Raw genomic sequence first — 26,893 nt, 5'->3', positions numbered from 1 at the left:
AAGACAAAAGGTAGTACAGAAAAGAAACACTGATGATTGACCAGTAGAAGAATTCTCCTTGTCAAGTGCTGCTGACATTCATTTTAGCTGGAAAGAGTGATGGAAGAAAAGGGATATGAGCAGTCCGCTTTGCCCAAATACTTATTTCTACAAGGGATTATATGCAATCTATTTTATTTCCATTTGAATGCAACACACATCAGTTTTACTTTCAAGTGCTAGATCCTTGTTAAGGACAATGCATAATCAGAAAAGCACTTTCACGCCTCTCCACTTGCAAGGCAATAAACAGCATGACTAAGGGAAGCCTTTCCAAATAGTGGGCTTGCTGCATGGCATTAATCGCTAGCAGTTTCTTATGGGACAAGAGTCTTCATTTTGTGTAAGGCAAACAGAGTAAACATTGGGCAAACAAACAGTTTCTTTACCCTTTACAATAGTGCACTTGAATGCCTTAACCTACCATCTGTAGAGGAGGCTTTTGTACTTCATCACTAACTTACTAAAAAGCTGTTATTTAACAAATAACTCTTCTGTCTCCTTCACCTTAAAAGCATCTTAAAATCTTTACAAGCAGAAGAGAGGAAGTGAAAAGTATGTATCGTTCACTCTTAGTTGAAACATGAACCTTTAAACAGAAGCACTCTGACTCCAACTACAGAAATCAAGCTCAAGTCTCCCTGCCAAGGTCACTGCTCCAAATTGCCCCCACAAAGAACTGAGACAAACCCCTTAGACTTGTTTTGTGCATTGTAGCACAAGTGCTACCGGGTAAGATTTCAATAGTGGCCAAGCTTTAAAGACGCTTGTTTCCCACCTGGTTAAAAGAAGCATTTGTGGGGTAACGGAGAAATGCTTTAAAAAAAAAACACTTCTCAAAACTCCAGATTCTCCCACATACCAACCAGAGTTGATGTGACAATGCTAAAACTCCTTTTCTGGATTTGAAATTAGAAGATCTTTGCAACCAGTGTTAGCTTTAAACAACTCTCTCTTTTTGGTCAAAGAGTTGCAGTCCCCTCCCATGTAACACCCCAGACCTGTACTTGATAACTCAGTGGGGATTTAAACAGGTATGTGGGTAAGAATAGTCCTAAAGAACAATCTTGATCATCTTGAAAAGAAAAGAAAAAAAAAACAGCATTTGTGGGTGGAGTGAAAGGACAATTCTTGCTTTGCCATTTTGCCCCCAGTCTCCACCTACTCTGGTTACAATTCTCAAATATGGCACAAGTCAGCCTTTAGCACAGCCAGCCAAGCTAGAATGGTTCTGTGTTGTCCTCAAGGCCTGGGATCAGATTCTCTGCCATAGGATCTTTGGTGTATCCCAGAAGTGTGCAAATAAAAGAGTGTGCCACATCCCAGCCCCCCACACAGCCAGAGCCTGGAAGCATTAACAAGAGCAGGGCACCCAGCCACCTCAGTTAGTCTCGTAGGAGGACAGAAGAGCAGCGTCAACTGGCTCCATGCAAGAAGGGCAGGTGAATGATCGCATCAGCCAGTCGTCAATGCAGTGAACGTGGTAGATGTGCAGGCAGGGCAAGAACCGGATGGGGTCTCCGTATACAAAATCCAGCATGCAGATCACACACCTGAAATCGGGCAGAGAGAAAAGGAAATGTTATTAAAGACACTAAAACGGCTTCTAATACTTCTCTCTCGCATTCCCCGCCCAATTTGCCACCACATGGTAAGTTCAGGTATCCCAGTAAAGAGCCACTTGCTGGCAAGTCATCTAGTCTCGCCATTCCATTCTTAACAGTGTCCAATACTGGTTGTGGTGCTGGAAAGCATGCAAGCCTGTTACACACAGAGCACTCTATCTTAAATAGTTTGCTTCTGACTTCCAAGGTTCAAGGATGACCCTCCACCTACATCTATTCCAAAACATGGACATTACCCCAGCTGAAAGTTGCTGCTGTATATTCACATTTTATTGGATGTTTTTAAATACACGCTGTCTTCATAGCAAAGAACTCTTTAAGGTTAGATGGATGCAGAGGCTGAAGAGAACAATATTTCACTTTAAATATGATGCATGTTAATTTCACCTTGTGTTATATAGTTGGGGAAAATATTGCTCTGTTGGAAAAATGATGGTGGAGAACTAACTTTTGCCTAAATTAACTTTTGTATGAAGTCTGAGGAATTGAGGCAAATTGGGGTCTGAATCTACTCAAGAGATCTCAACTCAAATATGAAGTTTCTGACTTGATAAAAATATGTACAGCGGTACCTCGGGTTAAGAACTTAATTCGTTCCAGAGGTCTGTTCTTAACTTGAAACTGTTCTTAACCTGAGGTACCACTTTAGCTAATGGGGCCTCCCGCCACCAAGCAATTTCTCATCCTGAAGCAAAGTTCTTAACCCAAAGTATTATTTCTGGGTTAGCGGAGTCTGTAACCTGAGGTACCACTGTATATTGTCCCAAAGATCAACCTCCACACCTGAAGACGAAAGTAGCCAATGTGACACTAATTTTTAAAATGGGATCCAGGGGGAATCCTAGAAATTACAGGCTGGTTAGCTTAACACCTGTCCTGAAAAAACCGGTAGAGAGTATTGTTAAGGATAAAATGACCAAGCACATAGAAGAACAAACCTTACTAAAGCAGACAGAAAGTGGAGTCCCACAAGAATTAGTATTGGGACCTGTACTTTTTTTTATTAAAAAAAAAACAAGCTAGAGCAGTTAGGTGGCCAAGTTTGCTCATGACACTAAGTTGTTCAGGGTGGTTAAATCATAAAGGGATTGTGAAAATCTCTAAAAGAACTTCTCCAAAACTGAGAGAACGAGCAAATAAATGTAAAGTAATGCGGTCTGAACTGGTAGTGATTGACCAGGAATCAGACCAGGGATAGTCAACCTTTTTATGCCTAAAGTCATCATTTTTTAAAACCAAGAATTGGACAGTACAATATACCCATATTCCATTTTGGAAAGGGAATTGCTACACACTGTCAGTGGGATATAAAGGCTATATATGCATCTACTAGCAAATAGTCTCAGTGAACTGGATAAACACAAAGCATTGCACATGGAAAACATACTCTTTGATTTTCTTTTCCGATGGCTCTGTGCCTGGATCAAATATTCCTTTGGGAAGATGTTGAATCAGCCCAATCCTCTGAGCTATACGGATCTGCTCCTCTTCTGTTAGTTGTGTGGCAAGACGTGCCTGGCTGGGCGTTGGGTGATATACTGGAATTGGTGCATGTTCCTAGAAATTCAGAAGACAGAGTGGCTGAGTGATTGCTACTCTTGTAACCAGCCAGTAATCAAATGGAGATAAACCCACACTCAACATACAGCAATTCAGCTGTCAACTATTCTTTCTTCACAGACCCCTATATCACTCCAGTAGAGCTAGTTATTCAACATATTTCCACAAATGTGGCAAAACTAAATAACCCTGCAGGCTCCTACATTTACATACTTAACTTTTCGGCATATGCAAGCTGAAACTGTCAGATAATATCTACTCTGTAGTACACCAGATGGGCTAAATCATGGTGCGGTCATGTTTCTGATTGGCATTTTAAGTTTTTACAGTGGAGTGAGCCAGCAATTGCTAACTAAACAGCAAGTGCATCATTTGCAGATGCATAAGAAGCCCTTCTGTCTGCTCTGGACTCTGGTGTTGGGATCCTTGCAGAACTAATTAACTCACCATAAAACAATCAGATCCATCTCTTGCTCCTCTATTTTGGGATGTATCTAGACAAACATTTATTGTGAGACAGTGGTCCAATAATATACTGTTAGCTTGGAATGCCCATGCCCCCAATTGCTTTCATGCAGCAGAATGCCCTTGCTCCCAAGCCACTGCGTTTAAAGTGAAGACATTTTAGCAAATTGCAAGTTGCCCCCATAGAGATGCATTAAATTACTGGTCTCTAAAGCAGATGATAATTCTTAGGAGCACTGCCCCAATCAAGATTTGGGACATAAGAATTGCCGTGCTGGCTGAAATCAATAGTCTACCTAATTCAGCATTTTGTCTAAAAGTGGCCAGTCAAAAGCTAAAGAAGTTCAGAAGCAGAACATGATGGTAACATCCATTCTGTGTTGTTAGTAAACATTATCCAATCATCTGTGGTACACTCTTCTTAAATATGGAAGTTCCTCAGTGTATTTATCATTTGTTTATTTCCTTTAGAAAGCAATCTATAATATAATAGTGTAGGGATTTTTGTGTGTGTGAAGCAGGTTTTTCATTTGTCTAATCTGCTGCCTATATGTTTCAGGAGGTAACCCAAAGAGTTTCTGAAATTAATCTGAATAAATTCCCCACACATTCTAACACCCATCTTCCCAAGATCCACTCTGGTACTTTGAGATATGGAGTCCTGTTATTTTGTTCTAGCCACCCTCTTAAACTAAGTTTGTGCTGCCTTTACCTTCCACAGGTTTCAAACTGGATGAAACCACCAGAATTTCCCTCAGTCTTTCCTAATTCTTCTTCCATAGACTGTCTGTCCCCACACTGGAGAATGCTACTCTGCAGGTATGGCAGCTTGCAAAAATGCAAGAGAAACATGCAGCTGCTCCACAATAAACCTCAGACATGGGAAAGCAAATATCAAAGGCACACAGGACAACTGTTGAAATGGACAAGACATAACAATCATGCGTGTTCTATGGCATTTTTCTGCAGAAAGAGATGGTGCTGTTAAGAAATCTGACTCTGCATTCCTGGTTACCACAGCTTGGAACTCAACATCTTCTAAAGATTTGTCAGGATGGGTGAAAGCACACCTAGCATAAGATAGCCTGGAGTCTAAACATTCATTTTTAACCAAGCCTATTTAGTAATTGATTGGTTATGTTCAGTACTGTACTGCTCATTGAGAGCCATTTCCCGCATTAACCCAGGTTTCCCACCAAACATACAATTTGTGGGGCTGCAGTCAATCTTGGCCCACCGACAAACATACCTGTATGATGCCTGTACTTCAAAGCAGGTCCTGTCACATTTACAGTCTACATTATAAGTTGTATACTTCATCATGTGGAGCAGTTCACAGCTCAACATGAATTTGGGTCTCCTCACTTCAGATTCACTGCTCATTCTTATAAATCCACACCACACTATTTCTGCTCCCCAGTTCTTATCTTCTATAACTGACTCATGGCTTTGAGTTCTTCGCCCTGAATGCCCACCACGACCCCAGCCCTAGTCACACAACTCATGTTTCCATAGCTTTTTGAGAGAACCTTGACCCATGACCTCAGACTCACACACCACAGTCCTAAGGTTAAAGGGCAATACGAATGCCAATGCAAAAATATCGATTATCTTTCTGTGCTTGACACTGTTCTGTCTCCTGCTCAACGTTGTACATCCATTCCCAAGTCAATACTGGGCTTAACTCACCCCAGTAACATCCACTCTCCAGGTGACTGTAGGGCGAGAGGGCATCAAGCCCCATTCTTGTGTCTCCTTAGCATACCTGGATGAGGTCGGGGGTCTCCACCCTAATCTGTTATCCCAGTTTCTTTCTATAGCTACTGTTCCAGCTCACCCCGCCCTATTTACCCCAAGAACCCGAAGCCAATACCCGACCCCTGCCCACCCCCTAAAATGCCACCCGAATTTCCTCGCCCCATATGTCGGCTTCCTACTCCCTTGCGTAGCAGAACCCCGTAGGCTACCCAGGGCTGGCCCCGACGCCCAGCACCGCAGTCGGCGAGGCCTGGGGGAACCCGCCCCACAGCCCCCCTTTCGCCCTCCGCCCCGCAACCCCCCGACCCGCTACCTGGTAGGGGGGCGGCGGGACAGGGATGGGCGGTGGAGACGGATCCCCAGGCCCAAGGCTCGCCCCATCGCCGGTAGAGTCGTTGAGCAGCGACAGGTCATCGGCCGCCTGCGAAGAAAGGCAGCCCCCCATGCTCGCCCGAGCCCGCCCGCTCGGGGCCGCTGCCGGGTCCGGCCCGGGCAACCTCACTCCCCCAGCTCCGGAATGGGAGGGGGCGCAGGGGAGGAGCGGCGTGTCGCAAGTCTTATCGGGAAATGTAGTCCTAAACACTGGATCTCCGCGCTTGCGCAGTGTGAAGCAACCCGACCGTGGAGGGATAGGGCGTAGCAGCGGGAAATAGACGGAAAGGTAAACTGACATTCCGATAGGCACGGTCGTTTCCGAGATCCTTCGAGCGATAAACAAAAGAAGCACCCTCAAACGGTATTACAGCGTAGCTTTAATTAAATCTGAACATTTCTATGCGCCGCAGAGTTGAAGTCCATAACTATTCATCTAATTACTAATTTTCATGTTTCGGTTGCGAGCTACATTATGTCGGAAGTAAATAGCATAAAAAGGTAGACCAACCAACCGAGTTGTTCTTGAGTGCTCGGGCTGAGGATCACATCTTAACCAGGAGAATCTTACTTCAATATTATGTGTAAAGTTTAAACTGGCTAAATCCAGCTTGGTGTTTGTTCCGGATTAGGAGACCAGGGTTCAACGCCCCCTCCCCGCGAAGCCCACTGGGTGATCTTGGGCAACACACTGCCTTGCTGCCTACTCTACCATACAGGATTGCTGTGAGGATTAAATGAGGGAGGTAGAGAACCGTATCTATCACCTTGAGTGCTTGGGAGGAAAAGTGGGATATGAATATACTACTTATATGGCAGTGAATTTTTTCTATGAGCCCTTGTTTTCTGTAATGTTCATCATAAGTCGTATCCAACACTGCTGTTCATTCATATAGACTTCCCATCCTCTCCAACTTTTCCCCCGCCCTGCCATGTGCTCTCAAAATCTGCTCTGGTGGGTTTTCCAGAGCAGACTATGGGAGTAGCATGGCCTTTGGCCTTTGACCATCTGTGGCCTTTTAAAAGTAGGTGGGTATAATAAAGTAGTATTTAATGTATTTTTCCTCTGGATTTTAATGTGTGTGTGTGTGTGTATCTCGTGTGTGTGTGTGTGTATATATATATATCTCGTGTGTATATATATATATATATATATATATGAAGGTAAAGGGACCCCTGACCGTTAGGTCTAGTTGCAGACTCTGGGGTTGTGGCGCTCATCTCGCTTTACTGGCCGAGGGAGCCGGCATATAGTTTCTGGGTCACATGGCCAGCATGACTAAGCCACTTCTGACAAATCAGAGCAGCACACGGAAACGCCATTTACCTTCCCACTGGAGCGGTACCTATTTATCTACTTGTGCTTTCGAGCTGCTAGGTTGGCAGGAGCAGGGACCGAGCAACGGGAGCTCACAGCACCACCCATACATCGGGTTGTAAACGTAATCTGTGTGGGAGGCATCTTCACAACCCACAGCACCATGTCTGCGCACACTTATGACACGATTTGGCGCTTCTACACATGACATCATTTTGTGTTTCTGCGCATGCGTGAGTGCCAAAACCCAGAAGTAACCCGTTCTGATACTTCTGGGTTCAGCACGGTCCGCAACCCGAAAATGTGCAACCCGCAGCGTTTGTAACCCAAAGTATGACTGTAGTCACTTTGGGTTGCCCTGGGAAAGATAGGGAGACTAACAAATATAATAATAATAATTCCATAATACAGAATCATCAACCTGATACATCTCTCTGTAGCAGCCCATTCATGGAGTTACCTTGTCATGTATGTACAAGAAACATATATGCAATAAAAGAGCACCATACATGTGGCAATCGAACAGCCTAGCCCTAAGCATTGTCATATCTTATACAAACAAGACTAGTTTATAATGAAGCTGTCGGCAAATGTGACAGCCCGGTAGCCTATTTGGAAGCAAGGATTTGCCCCTGAAGCATGGGCGTAACCGGGGGGGGGGGGCAGGGAGGAGAAGCTGCCCCCACAAATGAATTAAAATACATAGCTGAGGTTCTCCCCCCGCTAACAAAAATCCTGGCTACGCCGGTGCCCTGAAGCCCCCTACCATGGGGTTTGCCCATCTTTGAGCAGGTGGCCACGATCTGTTGCTTGTTGGGTTGCTCCCGTGTGGTTTGTTTGATCGCTCCCAACTCTGTAATCTTTTTACGTTTCTCTGCCAACATTATTTGAAGATGGCACTGTATATGCTCCGTAGAACGTAATGGGCAGGCCTCCGCCCCCTCCTCCAGAAATATGCATCCACAAGACTCTTTATTTCTCGTACCGACAAAACGCGGCGCCTACCCGCCCGGCTCTGAGTCCGGGTCAGGCTAGAGGCGCCAGCCCGGCCACGTGGGCGGGGACAGCCTGCCCCGCCCAACGGCCGCTTGAACTCCCTTTTCCCTTCGGTGACACCACCTGCTACACGGAGCACGGAAAGGCGCCCGGTGGTTCTTTGAAAAAGAACTGTTTGCTTGCGTTTTAGGTAGACGCAAAGTTCTTAGGTTTTTTTCCCAGCCAACGGAAGTTTGCGCCGGGAGAAAAACTTTAAAAACAAGCGAAACGAAATCTGTTCGGGGTGACAACGTGCAGCTGGGCGACATAATCAAGCCTCCCGCCGTCTGGCTTTGTAGCGCTTCATCAGCGGCCAGGTTAGGTTGCGCGACGTGACGTCAGCCGCCTGCCTCAAGGCGCCGCGCTTCCATCCGGACTAGCGGACGGAGGAAGGAGAGGGCGTGGTTACCGCCCTTTCTCCTGAGCCACGTGACGAGCTTTGCTTTGCCCTCGTCTATAGACGTGCGCGATCGGGTCCTCTGCTCCTCCCCTTTTTTTCCTTTTTTTTTGTTGGTCTTAGTCACGTGAGCGGCAGAGACGGCGGCCGGCCCGGCTCATCGCCCGCGTGTCGCGTTCGTCTTGCTGCCCCCACCTTCTTCCCTCCTTCGGCGCCGAAGCCGCGGCCTGAACCTGGGCACGCGGGAACCGGGCAGGTACAGCGCCGGGGTTCCCTGGGCGCGCGTGGGAAGCTCGGTGGTTGGGGCGCTCCGTGAGCGGGCGTGTGAGGGGATGGCGCGAGGCTCCCCCGGCTTCGGCCTAGGCAGGGATTTCGCGAAGGCGAAAGCCTTCAAGGAGCCGGGCTTGGGCGGGTGGCTGGCTGGCTGGCGGGGGTTAGGTCGCCCCGCGGTTGAGGAGGCAGGGCGGGAGAGGGGCTGAATCTGAAATGGCCCGGTCGTGGGCGGCGAGGCGGGCGGGGGGAACCGAGTTGGCCGGGCCTGATCTGATTGGGGCGAGACGTTGCCGGCTAAGCTGCTGGGCTGCTCCGGCCCAACATGGCTTTGAGGGAGGGGCGTGAGGGCTTCCGCGGTGGTCAGCGGGGCCCTGGGCAGCTGCGCTTCTCACGCTTCCTCTGTGTGGGAGGTGGTGCTGCAGAGCCCAAGGCGGGAGCCAGGAGAGCCTCGCCGAAGAACTGGTCGCCCGGCACGCGCCTAAACAGAAAGAGCCCAGGCGGACCAGACCGAAGGTGCCTCCAGTCCAACGCCTTGTTCTTAAAAGCGACTAGAAAGCTCAAACAGGGCATCAACCAACCATCTCCCATTATACGTTTCGTCCCCACCCAGAAGGCAGCTGGTACTTAAAAGCACACAGCCTCTTAAGCATGGGCGGGGGGTGGGAAGGCCTTCCGTTTGGTGATTAGAAACTGTTGGTTGATCTGTCACCTCTAATATTTACATCTCTGAGATGACGGAAGATAAGGTTACAATCTGGAATTGGAATAGATGTGCTGGAGAGTCCCGCATTTTGGCTTGGCTCTTTTTGGCTCTCGCCTGATACCTTGTACAGTACTCCATTTCCTTGCTGTAAGCACGTGTCTCCCCAACTGTGTGGAGTCGTTGCACGGTCCTATTTCATGCCCTCATTCTGAAGTATTAAGAGGATGTCCAGTCCCAATGTAATGGAAGCAAAATAGCCCTGCTTGTTGATCATAACTGTTCACTCCCTCAAAAATCAAAATTGGAATAGATGTGCTGGAGAGAGGGGAGTGAAAAGCTTACAAAATGATTTGTATGGATGGGCAGGTAGTTTCTGGGTATCGACTGGATTTTTAAAAAGAGGTGAGTACTCTCACACTTGAGTGTAATAGTTGTGGAGCACTCAATCTCTAATACATTTTGAAGAGTCACAAAGGCACAGTTATAGGTATTGGATTGTGCAGTGTTGTGTCAAAGGCCTTATTAAGTGGATGCTTGTGGAAGTTGTGCAGTTACATTTCATGTGGAAATCAAAACAATAATAGGTGATCTATATGAGGAAAAACATTTTGCTTGATACAAAATAGCATATTTAGACCTTAGAAAATATGTCTTAGAAGCAGAGCATTGCCGGAAGTTGTCAGAATTGCATGCAACAAATGGGTAACAACTAGGCATTATATACTGTAGTATGATACATGTGTGATTACTAGTATCAAAGTCATCCCTCACATCAACGTCCTTTGTTATCTTTAGGTATATCTTTCATTCATTTTAGTGCAACCTTTCTACTATATATTGCCATAGGGCTGAGCCTTGAGCAAGTTCCTCCCATGTTCTATGGATGCTCTCTGATGAGTCATACATAGATCTTGACTATGCTGCCAAAAATGGGTTTTCTAGCACTTTCTAAGGACCTTGCTCTGTTGCATATCTTTTTTGGTAAAACTTATTTTTAAATGTTTTCATTTATATTGTCTTAAGCACAGTGTTCAAAACTCCCATTGTTCTAGGCGCCTTTTGCGACAGGAAATTTCATTAGTGTAAGCAGTTTCTAAGCTCTGGGTGCTGTACTGTGCCTAAGGTTTCAGATTAAAACTGCAGAGTGGAAGGAAAGGAAGACCTTTTTCTGCCTCCCCACTTCCAGCTACTCTCTGAAGACTGGAGGACCAGACCATGTGAAATATTTTAGCTGCAGTTCATTTATTTTCAGCTTTGTATTGTTATAAAAAGTGTGCCCAGACATTCCGTTTTTGTGCCCATAGCCTAGGTTTAAGCTGCCATTTAGCTCCTAGCTATAACATATCAGTTTCTAACACTGCTTAAGCGGTCACATTTGTGCTTGTGGAGAAGTATAGCAACTTATGCATGTGAAGTCCATGTGCAATATTGTATAGTGGACAAGTTTTTCTGGTACATGGGAAATCACTCCATCTATGATGTTTGTGCAAATCACTGTCTCTCCATCTTGCCCACCTCACGGAGTTATGGATCTAAATGAATCCTGTCTTTTGTGGGCCTCAAATACCAATTTGCCATCTGGCTTGTAGAAATATAAGCAAGCATTGGCTGATTACCTAGGTTACCTGAATTTTGATTACAAGTGAAGATGCTCTCAGATGTGTACAACATGCAGTTTTGCTTCTTGGTTTGGTGATGTTTGCAGTCATAAGACAATGAGTTGAAGTGTAGCTCTGCTGTCATGCTAATATACTATATTATTCTTTATCATTCTACAGATAGGCAGCTTCCCATCATGGACTGGCAGCCAGATGAACAGGGCCTCCAGCAAGTACTTCAGTTACTCAAAGACTCCCAGTCTCCAAACACAGCAACACAGCGTATTGTTCAAGATGTATCCTTGAATAATCAAAGTTGCCATAGAAAGTGGCATAAGAGAAAACATTTCTCATGATCTGCAAAGGGAGCAGGAAACAATAGCCATGTTATATCTAGTAAAACAATCAGAAGTAAATTGTGAGATAAACAAATGTTATAGAATAGTCTATCCTTAAATTAAATTATATGTTTGGGAATGTGAGCAGGAACAGGTGCCTTAGTCTTGGAAACTATATTGGGTCAGTATTGTATGAGAAGAGAAGAGTCCAACATTTTTAGCATAAGAACATTTGAAAAATCAGTAAAATCATGATGTGTAGAGTCTTGAAAATCCTTTATTAGTAGAAAATTTTAAGAATTGATTCTTTAACAAATGTTACAGAAACTGAAGCAGCTGAACCAGTTTCCTGATTTCAATAACTACTTGATATTTGTATTGACACGACTGAAATCTGAGGGTATGTCCATTACATCTGTCACAATGAAAGTTTGAGAAAAAGGTGGTGGTATCTTGTCTTTATTGCATAATATCAAGGAATTAACTGCTAATTTAGAATTATGGCAGAATAATGTATTTGTTGATTGATACCTGTTTTGCTTCAGCAAGTACTCTCTGGTGTAGAGGTTGAAAAGGGTTCCCTTTCCCTTTGGTGCTGAACTAGTAATTGTTTTTGTTCTCTGTTCTGCCTTGCTATGAAAAGTGAGTCAAATTCTAGCAAGGAATTCAACTGTCAAAATTTTGCCAGCTACTGCTTATCAGAAATTGATAATCTTCGTCTTTTTTTACAGTGGAGATTATACTGCTTTCTTTTGGTGGGAGGGGGTGCAGAAAGAATGTAAGGATTAATACATAAGTTTGGTTTTGGGTGTCTCTCTCTCTCTCTCTCTCTGTGTGTGTGTGTGTGTGTGTGTGTGTGTGTGTATATATATATATATATATATATATATATATATATATATATATATAATGAAAGGGTCTGCACAGGAGGGTAGGAATGCAAGCCCATTGTAAACACACAGATGACCAGTGAGGGACCTTGTAGAATAGATAAAGATAAAGGTGCTCTGTTTCTATGATGACCAGAGGTGTCCAGTTTTTAACTGCTTTTTAGCCATGTCCAAAGAAATGAAATTATTTGGATCACTACATATCCTGTGCTCTAAGTTCCTGTCAATCAGCTGATAGATAGGATTGTGCACAAGGCTTTGTAGGTACTTTGGATGAGCTGATGGGCGGTGCCTGCAAGTCACCTTTTGGCCCAACTGTGTCTTCCTGCCCAGCACCTGATGTGGCTTGGCGAAGGTGACCTCTTGGGCCAAATGGTGAAGGCCTAAATAGGCCTATGGGCCGGGGTCTCCCCACTGCTGGATTTTAGGAGGAACAGTTCCAACAGAAGCATCCCATTGCAACTCACTTTGGCAAGGGGGATATAAGAGCACTACTGGGCGTGTGTCTGAATAGAAATAGCATACCTGCATCATATCCAGGTGTCAACAAATGAGGATCATAAAAATTTGATTGCAACAAAGTGGAGCATTATTTGTATTCATATACAGTTCTAAAAATGCTAAGGAACCACAGTATGTAGTATGAAAAAAATGCATAACGCTTGTTAAGTTCACGAGTAAAATCCTATCAAATGATTGCATTACTGTTTCAGTTCATGATAATCAAGGAATATCTAGAGATCCTCATTTCCCCCTGCATCTCTGCTTAGGTCACCATTATTACTGTGGGGTTGTTGGTTTTTGTACCTTCCTGTGTACAGTATATTGGGTCTTAGAGAATTAATTTCTTTTCTCCAAAATCTTTCTAAACAGATGAGCCAACTCGTTCTCTGAGTGGTCTGATCCTGAAAAATAATGTGAAGGCTCATTACCAGAGCTTCCCCCAACCTGTTGCTGAGTTCATTAAGCAGGAATGTCTTAACAACATAGGGGATGCTTCCTCTCTTATTAGAGCTACCATTGGTGAGTACTGGAGAAAGGGTGGCAGGGATTGGGGGAAGCATGTGTTTGTGTTTTTTCAAGGAAGTCGAAAAAACATTCTTGAGTGTTCTTGAGTAGTGTTTGTATTCTTGCACTGGGCAAAGCATTTGCAGGGTGGGAAGAGAGTTACATTAGTGTTTTCAGCGCTGTTTATATTCTCAATGAGAGATAAGTTTCTTAATAGCAGTTAATTCAAGTAAGTGAATGGGAATTTTACTAACTTTTTGTGTAGGTGCATATATAAATAGTAGATGATGCTCATGAACATGGTGAAGCGAGCTGAGTGTAGTGGTGGGAAGGTTGACATAGGACTATGATATTAAGGTCGTGTGTGGGTGAAGGGTGTCTGTCTCGTGGCAAATATGCTTGTGTAAGCTGCAAAATATTCTCTTTTCCCCTGTTTCTTGGCTTCCTCAAACCAAATAAGCAAAATATACATGCTTGTGGGAAGGATATGCATAATTAACGTTTGAATTACTTAGAGATACCAACTGTTGCTGGCTTTCTAAGACTGATAGGTGTCAGTGAGTTCAGCACTCCTGGCAACTTCCCTACTGCCCATGCATGGGGTAAGGAGGGCAAGCCAAATGCTTTCATTCTACTGCAGGAGACCTCAGAGCAGTTCACGGATCAGCTCAAAGTATTCTAGAGGCAGCTTTCAGTTTGAAGGCCAAATACTGTAGATGACTGGTAGAAGCATCTCGAAGAGCCTTGATTTGGGTCAGAAGTATTAAATTCTGTTGCTTTTGAAAGTTCAAGGGAGACTTGTTGGGTACAAGAAGTTAAACTGGGCTTGTGATGTGATGTTGAACTGCAGCCTGTTCTTTCTCTTGGTAGGTATTCTTATTACCACCATTGCTTCCAAAGGAGAGCTGCAGATGTGGCCAGAACTTCTGCCCCAGCTTTGCAACCTGCTCAACTCTGAGGACTACAATACATGTGAAGTGAGTTTAATTGCAATAGGTTAATAATTGATAACAGGCAACAAGATTGTGTAAGTAATTGTGCTAGAATTTACAGTCTTGGGAGTCTCATGTGGGAAAAGACTCTATAGAGTATGTGCTCTATATAAGAGTGTGTTTCAATTTTTATTTTATTTTTTAGCATGACTGGCTGTAGCACAGCAATCTTGTACCACAACTTACTAATGTAATTTGCATCCCAATCCTATGCATGTCTACTCTGATGTAAGTCTTGTAGAATCACAGGTAAGGGAATGCTACTCTGTTGATTCTCCTGAATCTCTCAGCAGCTTTCAGTACTGTTGACCATGGTATCCTTCTGGACCATTTCTCAGGGTTAGGCTTCAGAGACAGTTTTACAGTGGTTCTCATCCTTTCTGGAGGTATAGTTCCAGAAGGTGGTCTTGGAGAACTTCTGCTATACCCCATGGCTGTTGGTTTAAGGGTCCATTTTGTCCTACTTCTGTTTGACACCTACATGAAATTGTTGGGGGAGGTCATCTGGGGGTTTGGGCTACAGTGTCATCGGTATGCAAATTATGTCCAGTTCTACCTCTTATTTCCATCTTCTGATCCTAGGGAGTCTGTTGAAATTCTGAACTGGTGTTTGGAGGTGATTCTGGGGTGGCTGAGGGTGAACAAAGCTCAGGCTAAAACCAGATAAGACAGAGGTACCATAGGTAGGGTGGTTCTCCAGAAGGTGATTCACAACTGGTTCTTGATGGAGTTGCATTGCTAAGTGCACAGGTTGAGCACTGTCGTGGCCTTAGCCCTGGCTGGGAAAGCTCAGGTGGCAGTGGTGTCCAGGAATATGCTTTACCAGCTAGACTGGTATGCCAGCTTGCAGTCCTAGCTGGACAGACTGGGCCATGGCTGAGTTATTCATGCTCTAGTCATATCTGGCTTGGACTGCTGCAATATGTTCTTTGTGAATATGTCATTAAAGCCTATTCAGAAACTTCAGCTGGTCCAGAATGTGACTGACTGAGTTCTGCTAAGAGCTGGGCGATTGGCTCACAAAACACCATTACTGTACCAGCAGTACTGATTACTGATGCATTTCTGAGCCCAGTTAAAGTGCTGGTTATATCCTTTATGTTGATTGCAACCATTAAACAGAAGTACAAAATATAAAGTAGTACAAAATTAGTATAGTAGAACAAATTATGCGTTATTAAAACTGACAAGCTAAGAACTAACCATCTTTACAAATCTAAGAAATATTACATTCAGATATATTGCCAGCTGCTCAGTAATTGATTTATTAGACCATTTAAAGAAGATTCTTAAAAGGGTCCATAAGATCGACTAGGAAACTGTCTCTTAAGGAGCTAAATTATGCTTTCGATAACTCCTTGATAACATCTATAGTAGAAGAACCCATGATAGACTGTTTCCAAAGGACTGAACCTATCCTTCAAGGGACCATTGCCTAGGATCTTAAGAGGGTAAACAGTGCCAACAAAACTGTTCTTCTGTATTTTGATAGTTAGAAAGTTTAGATAAGGGGTTGTGATCGGTGTTCGAAATTCACCAGGTATCAGGGACGTTTTGTACCTCGCTATTGGCCACTTGCATCCGAGTGAAGATGCCCAAGTGCCAGGATGGCACTTGATGTTTTCACCATCTGGAGGTGCATGTCTGGGGATCCTTGGATCTTGACTGTTTTCACACACTAGCAACACGTTCTGTAGAATTCTACAGTGGTACCTCGCAAGACGAATGCCTCGCAAGACAAAAAACTCGCTAGACGAAAGGGTTTTTTGTTTTTTGAGCTGCAAGACGATTTTCCCTATGGGCTTGCTTCGCAAGACGGAAACGTCTTGCAAGTTTGTTTCCTTTTTCTTAACACCGTTAATACAGTTGCGACTTGACTTCGAGGAGCAACTCATAGAACACGGTGTGGTAGCCTTTTTTGAGGTTTTTAAAGACTTTGGTGATTTTTGAAGCTTTTCCAAAACTTTCCCGACACCGTGCTTCGCAAGACGAAAAAAATCGCAAGACAACAAAACTCGTGGAACGAATTAATTTCGTCTTGCGAGGCACCACTGTATTTGTTTTATTCCATCTGCACAATCAGAATGAATTTCAGGAACCAAAAAGTGATATTGAAAAATACGACTTTGAAGCCGTCTGACCCCCCAAATGGCAACTAACCCTGTTTTAAGGAGCTATTTGACACCTAGCTTAAATATCTGAGTTTCTAACACTGGTTGTGATCTTTAAAACCTTAAATGGTTTGGATCCCATATATTTGAAAGTCTGCCTACACCTGTACCAAACTTCTCACTATTTGAGTTCAACAGTGGAGGCCCTTCTTGTTTGCCCCACACCAAGAATAATTACATTGGTTAGTATGAGAGAGCGACAGAGAGCACATTTTCCATTGTAGCCCCACAGCTTTGGATTTTTTTGCCAGTTGGGTTCCACCAGACTATTAACACTGTGCAGACCTTTTGGAAAGATCTGAAAACCTGCCCTTTTTCAGTGGCTTTTATTTGAAAGAGTTTTATTGAGTTTTGCCACTGTGTTGGCTGTTGGTTTTGTTGGTTACTGGTTTGTTTTAATATATAATTATATATTAGTATTTTTGTTAGTGTTTCTATTGGAAGCCTCCTTCCAATAGAAGGAGTGTTTACTCTTTTTTGAGAGAGAGAGTTTACTCTTGAAGAAGGTATGTTAATATAGTAATACAATGAAATTGTGTGTGTGTGTGTGTGTGTGTGTGTGTGTGTGTAGGAGCATATCCTTAAAAGGTTAAATGTGAATTTTAAGACTGTTTTTTATTAAATAAAACTGTTTATTACTAGGTGGCTATTCACCTAGCCTGACAGAGATGTAATTTTCATATGACATAAGTGTTCTTGCTGTGCGCAATGGCATCCAAATAGCACTGCTACTCCACTGTTATTGTCATGGACCAATTTTTCATTAACCAAGGAAGAACCCTGAATTAATCTGGGTGGATAAGGTAGGGTGTATGAAAAGGGAGCAATTTTGAGCTGTGTTCTAAGGGTGAGGTCAGAGATTATTAATCTAAAGCCATTTTCCTTTTCAGCTTGAAATTGAAACTTGAAGTTCCCCACCCTGTTCCAGGAATATTCTAGCCCCTAGCCAAACCTGCCACCATCATTTTTTCTTCAGATAGGCTTTTTCTCTTTAAAAACAATCCTATTTCTACATCTCTTGTAGCATCCCTAGCTATTTAGGCAATTAGTTGGCATATATCAGACGGTTGCGTAGGAAGTCTGGCTGAGGGTAGGAGGACAACACGTTCTTTCAAATTGGCAGTCTGTCACTTAGATGGTTTTCCTTTGGCATAGACCTCAAAATAAATGTAGCTCATGCCAGAAGAGCAATTTGAGCATTGAAAGTCTAGCTATCATTGTCGGATTTAGATGCTCAGATGCACTTTGCCTGTTTCCTAACCTCACATATTTGGTGGCGACTATTTCTATGTTCTCTAGGGAGCTTTTGGTGCCTTACAGAAGATCTGTGAAGATTCTGCTGAGCTCCTGGACAGTGATGCTCTCAACCGCCCTCTTAATGTTATGATTCCAAAGTTCCTCCAGTTTTTCAAGCACTGCAGCCCCAAGATTAGGTATGTAGCTGCTATGCTACTGATTCTTGTTCTGTGCTCCAAAACTTGAGAAGGATGTGCTCTTGTTGAATATTGTACATGTGGTGGAGTTGCCCTCCTTATGCAGGCAGCATTGGAAGTAAAGAATGGTTTGACAGACTTGGCCAAATTGCAAAATTGTCATGTAAAGGAAGGTTTATTGTAAAGTGGCATCCTTTACTTTTGGAAGTGTGATTGTTACACTGATAGCTGTATACTGTATATAATGTAATTGTTATTGTAAATACATTTTATATTTGTATGCAGTCCTTATAGTAGTAATCACCTTCTTCTTCTTCTTCTTTGGCGATCACTCGTAGCTGAGTAAGATTGTAATAATAAAACATAACTGACCAAAACCCCCACAAACAAATCATTGACTAAGCAGCATAATGGCTTGGTTCAGACATGTGTCAAATAGGCCATGATTTATTAGACTTTGGGACCCAGTGCTTCTGCCCACATCCTCCTTCCTCTATTGCACCTTCTTTCTTTCTTGCATCAGAATATTTGCAGGGTTAATTAAACCACAGTTTCCAGTTATAACTGAATCTCTGCCTGTAAATATGAAGGCCTAATCTGATGCTGGTTTCATGTCCTGATTTGTAATTGATTAAACTGCACTTTTCATGTTCAGATGTAATTGGAAACTGGCTTAATAAACCCTGGTAGTATTGAATTCCAGAGAGATGGGGAGGAAGCATGTGGGCACAAGGCTCATTCTTGGCCAGATAGATAGATAAATCTGTCTTAACCAGTCCTATGTCTCCAGTAATTCAGTTCCAATTAGAGATGGAAATGCAAAAGGCAATAAAATGTTGCCTATTCTGCCAACCCATTATTTGAGGTCTGTGGGAAAAGCTCTGTTGCTGGTCCCACCAGTGAATCTGGCCAATGGAATGGCGACTTGTGAAAGGACCTTTTTTTTTTATAAATTTTTATTAGGGTTTTTACAATATTACAAAATAGAAAAAGAAAAAATACAAATAAAAACAGTTAAAAACAGTCAATCTTTTCATCACTTATTTTTCATTTACTTGTTTCTTGGACCTCCTCATACCTCCCTTTTTTGTATTCCAGTTCTATTTATTAGTTCAGCAGTTTCTTTCCCTCTTTATTTTACCCTGATCTTTAATCTTAAATTATTATTACCTTGAATTTTTACTTATAAAAAACCATTTTTTCATATTCTTTTATACCATTACAGCTAGAAACCACTTAATTTCAATCCAACATCATTCTAACATTCATTACCTCTGGAAGCAATTTCTGATCTCAGCTGGGTTCTGTATGTTCCTTCCTTCCACTTCTAAATTAGTGATTGTATTTAGTTTTTGTCTTTTTTTCATTTGCCAAGCCAACAGTTTCCCACATTTATTAGCCGACTCAAATGTCTTTTGTCTCATTTGTTTAATTTTCCATTCAGTCTCTTGATTCATCATTTTCATCAATTGTACTTGATATAACTTTATTTCTCTCAAAATCTCCTGCGACTTGGGTTTTGCTCTCAATTTTTTTTCACCTTCCTTTATTTTCTCCAAAATTTTATCTTTCTTCTCATTCTGAATTCTCTTTTTTAGTACATTCTGTTGTATCAAGAACCCTCTCATAACAGCCTTGCTAGCGTCCCAGATTACTCTTTTTTCCACATTGGTGTTCATATTTATCTCAAAGTAGTCTCTCAAGGTTTTTTGGGCCTTCTTTAACACTTCTTCATCTCTAAATAAGGTGTCATTCATCCTCCATCTGAAGGAACCAGTTGGTATTAGTTTCATTTCCATCTTGACAGCGTTATGGTTGGAGCAGGTTTTTGGGCAGATTTCCACTTTTCTAATCTTTGGTGCCATTCCTCTAGTTACCCATATTTGGTCAATTCTAGTCCATGTCATTTTGGCTTCAGAAAAGAAGGTTCCCTCCTTAGCCAAGGGGTTCTTTGTTCTCCAAATATCAACTAAATCCAAGTTGTCTGTCATCTCAAAAAAGGTTTTCGGTAGCCTACCATCCTTGGTGACTACCTGTCTTTGTGCCTTGTCCATATGTGTAGATACCACTCCATTCATGTCTCCCAGCAAAATTACATTGTAATCCAAATAGTCCATCAGGATCTCATGCAACTTTTTAAAAAAATCAGATTTCCCCTCATTTGGTGCGTAAACACCTACTATCAAAAATTTTTCTCCCTGTATTTGAATTTCAACTGCCACAAATCTTCCTTGGTCATCTTTAAAGATAAATTTCGGTTGTAATCTCTCTTTTGCGTAAATTACAACTCCTCTTTTTTTTACCTTGTCCGATGAAATAAACTCCTGACCAAGTCTTTTATTAATCAATAGTTTCCTGTGTAACCTTGTTATATGTGTTTCTTGTAAACAAATCAGATCCAATTGTTCCTTTCTTAATAAATGAAACACAGATCTCCTTCGCTGAGGGGAATTCAAACCGTTACAATTCCAACTTAATAGTTGCAGAGCCATGATGTAGTTACTATGCTTCTCCTTCAACAGCACCCAGTGCCTGTTCCTGTTCTGTTGGTGGTATCACCTTCTTCAAGCGGTCTTTTAATTCAGGAGGTAGATCTGGTATATCCAAAGTTTCACTTACAAGTGCACTTAACTCTCCTTCAGCTTTCTTCTGCAGGTCTTCTCCGTGGTCTCTCCAAAATTTAAGTTTGTCGTCCTCTGATCTTATTTTTATCTTCTTGCCTTTGTAACTAAAAGACAGGCCTTGGGGGAATTCCCACCTGAAAAAGATTCCGTTACTTCTCAGCAATGCAGTCAAATCTCTGTAATTGGACCTAAGGTCTAAAAGATGTTTCGGAATATCCTTAAATATTTCCACTCTTGACTGATGTATCACCAAAGTCTTCTGGAAATGCAGACTCAAGATTTTGTCTCTCTCCTCTTTTGTTCGGAGGATGATCAAACAGTCTCTCACTCTGTTCTTTCTCCCTCCTTCTCCAAGTCTAAAAGCACTCAGTATCTTGAAGCTGTCCTTCTCCAAATCTGGATTCCAGAAGTCTGCAAATTCCTGTGTAAGAAATTCAATCAAATTATTTTTCTCCAATTCCGGAACCGCCCTGACCCTTAAATTTGCTTGTTTCTCCCTCAACTCGATCATAGACAATATTGATCTGTGGTCTTGTAGTTGTTTGTGAATCGGTGGTATCTTCTCTTCTACAACGGTGGCTGTAGTGGTTGCAATTTCTTTTGCCTCATCAGCTGTCTTTCGTATCAAAGTTGATTCCTGCAGTAATTTCTGAATAGTCTCAGTATTAGTGTTTACCTTCTGACCCAAATTATTAATGCTTGTAGTGTTTTGATTAATACTTGTGGTGTTTTGGTCAATTTTACTCGATGCCTCGGCTACTTGTTTGCTTATTTTATCCAAAGATTCACTTATTTTACTAAGTGCCTGGGCCAGGGCATCGTCAGCAGCCATACCTTTAGGCTTAGATTGTGCCGATGGGGGTGTTATTGGCAAGCCAGCAGGGCCGGATGTCGAAGCTCTCCTTTGCAGCCCACCGTCTGTACGAAGTACTCTGCCAGACCTGGTTGCTTGTAGGGACTCTAACTTGTCTTTCCCATCTGCCATAACACTCCAGATAAAAGTCAAGGTCAGTCACACACTCAAAGTCAGAGTCTATCAAGGCCGGTCACACACTCAGAGTCAGTTTGTTTTGAAATGGAAAATTCCCCTTAGTCCAGCTGCAGTTGCAACAATTTCAAAGTTCCTCTAGGGGGACACAGTAGCAGCAACAGTCAATAATATCTTAAAGTAACTTACTTTTCCCTTTCATCCCCCAATCTCAAAAGAACAACAGTTTCTATTTCCATTTATTTCCTGATACTTTGAAATCAGGAGAAATCAGTCAGTAATATTATATCTTAATTGTATCCTCCGACGCAGATTTAACTGTCAAGAGAGAAAGTACTTTCAGCAACAGCACGTTTCCCAATACGGCTTTTTAACTGTTCACTAGGAGCCGGTCTCAGGGATTTGAGCAGCGGATTTTAACTGCTCTTGCACTCTCTTTTAGCAGGGAAATACCGTTCAAATCCTTTCCCCCCTCCTCCCCTGCATCAAAGGGGGAAAATCGCTTGTTTGATGTTCGGATTGTAATCCTTAAGAAAGTCCTTTGAGGTTTCCGCTTACAAGTTTATTACTTTACTCCATTTACAAGAACGGAAAGCAGACTTCCTGTTTATACCTTTCCGCATTCGGTGCCAAATCTTTTTGTACAGTTCCTTTAATTCCGAAATTGACCTACTCACGGATCGTTGTTTTAGTGCCAAATTTTCAGGAAGAAGGCAGCGCTCTCCGGCAAGGGCTACACAGCTTCACTCCATGGAAGAAGCAGATGACTCACAGCACAGCGCCACTTCCCCGCTCCGCTCCGGAGCCCAAAACTGGACTCCTTCACCGATTGGGGGGGGGGGCGCAAAAGGTGCCTGCCGAGTCCCACGGTCACAGGCTTCAGCCGCCTGTGGTTTTAAAGGGTCCCCGCAGCGCCGTAGCGGTATAGACCCTATTTCCGCAGAGCCAGTCCCCTCCAAGTGAGAGGGAATCAGCCATTTTCTGATGGCGCCACCCCGGAAGTCTGTGAAAGGACCTTTTTTATAGCAGTGCACCAATTGTGTAACTACCTCTATGGACAAGTGCATCTGTCCCATGCATTGTTGGCATTTAAATGCAGACTAAAGTTATATATATTGCTCAGGCCCTTGGCACATGAATGCCTATTGCAATCTCAGTTGCTGGCTTCTGCATTTGATTTTTAATGAGGTGTTGTATATGTTGTTTTAAGTCAGAAATTAAAATTGACATAAATGTTGATTTTTGGCTTGTTTACACTGCAAAACTGTTCCTTGGTACCCTGAAAAAACTGCAATTAAGCTAACAGAATGCATTGATGTTCACTTATTGGAAGTAAGTAGTAATTGCTTGGTCAAGTGGTTTCAGCTGTCTTTACTGTCTCTTTAGGTCCCATGCCATTGCATGTGTTAACCAGTTCATCATGGAAAGGGCCCAGGCCTTGATGGATAACATAGACACCTTCATTGAGGTGAGATGGATTTCTCTTGTCCAGTTGTGGTTATTGAAAGCTGAAGCATCACAGTCCATGATTGACTGTTTATTAGGCACAGAGTTCTGGGACTTAATACCTGTAAGGGATGCTCTTGATGTTAGCTGGTCTATCGAGAAATTCTTGAATGTTTGCCACTGACCTCTGTGCATTTATAGATCCTGCATAATGTTCTAGGGTATACACGAGTTCACCCATTGCCCTTGCCAGACCCCTTTGGCCTCATTGTTGCCCTGTGCAAACAAAGTGATTTACTGAAAGTGCTCCCCTGTAGCTGCATAGTGGCAGGGAAAGTTAACAGGAGCAGTTGAGCAGTTTTTCAGAGAAATGTATCCATAATTTGTTGATCTACCTCCTTGAGGAAACACCTACTATGGTCCTAGAAATTCCTGAATTCTCCAGATCACCGCTTGTGTTAGCCTAGCACAATGACTTTGAATCTTCTCAACTGTTTGTTCATTTTTATTTTTTTTAGGCCAGTTTTTCCTCTCATTATGAGGACTGAGAGGAAAAACTGGCCTAAAAAAAATAAAATTTTGCCTCCTTTTGTAAATGTAGGGAGTGCCAGATCTTAAAGCTTTTGTCCAGTTCTTAATAAGATATTTTTTAAAAAGGGAAGATAGGGATTTTTAACACTTGCATCCTAAGCTTTCTCTGTCTCAGTGACTTCTTTCTACTGCAGTAACATATCCATGGCCAGAGGCAGCCTTAGGAAATACAGGCTCCAGTACAGAGAGAAAGGTATTTGGTTCTTAACACCAACATACTCCTTCGCTTCAGGCCTAGTCAAACATAGTATGGCCCTAGCTATGCTTCCTGAGACCAGTGTTTCTGTTGTATTGTGCTACCTCTGCACTTGCAAATGTGCAGGCAGTGTCTGTAAAAGTCTCAAAATGTTCATAGGCTAGAACATATAGTTGGTCCTCTCTACTTTGTATGCTTTTTGGTTGTGTTCCTCTTATATACACCAATTGTCTACTAACTCTGTGTCATTTTGTTACCACACCTCCACTTGCCAAAAATACTAAGCTTGCAGAGAACTTAAGAGGTCACATGCAAAATAAGCACATTTGTGTATTTATTGGCACAAGAGCCCTGAGCATAATGCTTCTCTGCTGTCTGGCCAAGTCGCAGGAAGTCTAGAAGAACCATCTCTGTGTTGGAAGGCACAGGTTTGGGCCAGTTGAAGGGGATGGTGTTTGATTCTTAGCCAAATTCTTTTGAATGTGTGAATGTTAACTCTGCCTGCTCTTGGCAGCACCTGTTTGCTCTGGCAGTAGATGAAGATCCTGAGGTTCGAAAGAATGTTTGCCGAGCACTGGTGATGCTGCTAGAGGTGCGGATTGATCGACTGATCCCTCACATGCATAGTATCATCCAGGTAAGTGCCTTTTTTCTACGGAGCAGGTCCTCTTAAAATGCTGCCTTGCCTTTGTTTGTTTCAGCCACTAGGACTCTAAATGATATATCTAGAAGTGCCACCAAGTCTGCCTGAAGGTGATGGAAGCTGATTTGGGATTTCATCTCTTGATAGCATTCCATGTTAGTGGATCAATACTATGATTGAGTAGGCATAATTATGCCACTTGTTCGATAGAGGGTTTCCTTCATGAATTGATGCCGCTGACCTGGCATATCACAGCAAAATGCTGCTGCAATTTGATGGTAAACGTCATCATTCTATGAGACAGATGCAGCAAAGGCAGTAGCTATCTCTGAGCCAAAGTTACATGTTGGTCCTCTTGTTTCCTTCCAGTACATGTTGCAGAGGACCCAGGATAGTGATGAGAATGTGGCGCTGGAAGCATGTGAATTCTGGTTGACCCTGGCTGAACAACCCATCTGCAAGGAGGTGCTCTCTTCACACCTGGTGCAGTGAGTAGCTTTGCCTCTGCAGTACTAGCATTCTAAGTTGCGTGTTATGAAGCCCAGTTTTACTTTGCTTCCTGGTTGACTTAAGTCATGGTTAGGGGCTGCCACCCCTGCTTGCTCCATTCACCAACCCTTTTGTTGATCCTCCACCAATCCAATTCCTCCTTCCTTTAAACCTGACCAATCTCCATCCCTTTAGAGCTCACCCATCCCCTGAGCCCCACCCCCTTTTAAGGGAAGGGGAGACGCTTTAGCAAACTATTCTGAAGCACCTTCCCCACTTCATTAAATAGCTCGCCTGGACCACCTGCCACCCACGCTGCTTTCCAGCTTGATGTTCTTTCACCATGCTGGCTACCATGCAAAATGCAGCATGACAGTAGCCTTACATTTTTATGTATATTGTACCTTTGTACATGTATATTTTACATTTTTATGTACAATAGGGCAGTGAGACTCCTGGATAGCTTAGACTTACTAGATTTGAAGGGGCTTGGGCATCTGCATGTCCATTCTCCCTGCACATGGTATTATTACGTGTTTCTTTGGCTGTAGCTTTGTGCAAAAACAAATTAAGGCAAAAGCTGGCATGTTGCTAAGCTAGTTTTGCTCAGCTGAGCTTTATCTTTACTTTCATATTTTAAGCATATATGCTTATAGTCTATCTAGTGAATCTAGTACAGGGCTCTTCCAAGTTAGAGGTGTGGAGCCCTTCAACATTCCTTCAATTCTGTTTTTTCTGCAGTTCATCATTACTGCAAAGTTGGGGAGAATTGCCAGATGCGTGCGGTATGACTGAGCATTCGGAGCTGGGACAGAAAGGGATTTTTAAAATGGAAGAGTTCAAGGGAAAGGTGGCTGCTATGGAGTTGCTGTGCATACTTGTTGCGTGCCCAGAGTACCTGTTTCTCTTTCCAACTTGGCAGCAGAGAATAGCATTTTGTGCTAGCCACAACCTTGTGGGCGTGGAATTGCATGGATTATAAATTACTGTTGGACTTTTCTGTCTGGCAGTAGTGACACTTACACTAAGCAGTGTGTAAATGCTTGCTTGCTGCAAGGAAATCTGCATTGTAGGGGGCATTATCTGAACAGTCGGAAGCTACTGAAATGCCGCCGCCCCGCCCCCCCCCCATGTGCACAAAGACATTACTGCTCCTATTTGGCAATGATTAACTTCATTCTTGCCCCAGGACCCAGTTGGTGAATCACTTTTTCTACTCCTTCTCCTTAACAGATTGATTCCAATTTTGGTGAATGGAATGAAGTATTCTGAAATTGACATCATATTGTTAAAGGTATTTGTTTCCAATTTAGGATTTAATACAATATGTATTTCCACCTTCTTCTGGGTTTTACATTCCTCAGTCACAACTTGTTTACTGAGCATAACAAATGAAAAGGATTCTGTGTTGTAACATCTAGAATCTCATTCATCTTTACCCCACTCTTGCTGCTGACCATCCTTACAGGCACAGTGCATGGCAGTATGGTTGGCAAATCTTCCGCAACAATGAAACTTTGCCCTTTCAGTTCTGATAGTTGCGGAGCCTCATTCCATGAGGCTGTAAATTATTCCTTGTCCTATTCCTAAAATTGAGCATACCAAGTGACTGCCGATCCCCTTCTTATGTAGTTGGCATTTTAAATGTACTAGTTCTTTCTACTGAAGCTGGGTCTGTGGTGCTGGGGGCTTTCACTGGAACTCCAAGTTCCATCGTGAGCCGCACCTATATGCTGACTGAATAACCATGTCTTTATAAGAAAAGTTTTTCCTAAGATTACAGACTAGGGTTATGGGCTTGATCAGCTGAGTTAAAACACTTTTTCTTGGCTGCAAAAACCCCCTGGTGACTTTAGCTATGTTTTGCCCCATTTAGTATAAGTCAGGGCCAGTCTCACTTTTCAAGCGAAATTCATACATGCTTGCACCCTCCCAAGTCAG

At 42.9% G+C, this 26,893-nt stretch overlaps 2 protein-coding genes across 3 annotated transcripts in view; one reads left to right on the top strand and one right to left on the bottom strand.

Moving 5' to 3' along the window:
* Positions 1-157: 157 nt before the first annotated feature.
* On the bottom strand, positions 158-6,135 carry LOC128407714 (RING finger protein 11-like). Its single transcript, XM_053376439.1, has 3 exons — positions 5,761-6,135; positions 3,052-3,221; positions 158-1,592 (listed from the first exon to the last, which is right to left on the bottom strand). Exons 1-3 carry the CDS (start codon positions 6,118-6,120, stop codon positions 1,421-1,423), a joined length of 702 nt encoding a protein of 233 aa, XP_053232414.1. The 5' UTR covers positions 6,121-6,135; the 3' UTR covers positions 158-1,420.
* A 2,546-nt stretch (positions 6,136-8,681) lies between these two features.
* Positions 8,682-26,893, top strand: part of TNPO2 (transportin 2) — a 35,441-nt gene continuing 17,229 nt past the window's right edge. The window contains exons 1-10 of one of the 2 annotated variants that reach the window (XM_053376425.1): positions 8,682-8,821; positions 11,324-11,439; positions 11,806-11,881; positions 13,245-13,394; positions 14,250-14,356; positions 17,842-17,975; positions 22,974-23,055; positions 24,335-24,457; positions 24,833-24,951; positions 26,186-26,246. In XM_053376425.1, coding sequence (XP_053232400.1) covers positions 11,341-11,439; positions 11,806-11,881; positions 13,245-13,394; positions 14,250-14,356; positions 17,842-17,975; positions 22,974-23,055; positions 24,335-24,457; positions 24,833-24,951; positions 26,186-26,246 — 951 coding nt within the window. In that variant the 5' untranslated portion in view covers positions 8,682-8,821; positions 11,324-11,340. Of the gene's footprint in view, positions 8,826-11,323; positions 11,440-11,805; positions 11,882-13,244; positions 13,395-14,249; positions 14,357-17,841; positions 17,976-22,973; positions 23,056-24,334; positions 24,458-24,832; positions 24,952-26,185; positions 26,247-26,893 lie in introns of both variants that reach the window. The other variant, XM_053376424.1, reaches the window with a different exon arrangement.

This window comes from Podarcis raffonei, chromosome 2 (assembly GCF_027172205.1).
Source record: "Podarcis raffonei isolate rPodRaf1 chromosome 2, rPodRaf1.pri, whole genome shotgun sequence".
NCBI lineage: Eukaryota > Metazoa > Chordata > Lepidosauria > Squamata > Lacertidae > Podarcis > Podarcis raffonei.
Note: the sequence above shows the minus strand (reverse complement) of the source record. Positions and strands in the feature narration are given on the sequence as shown.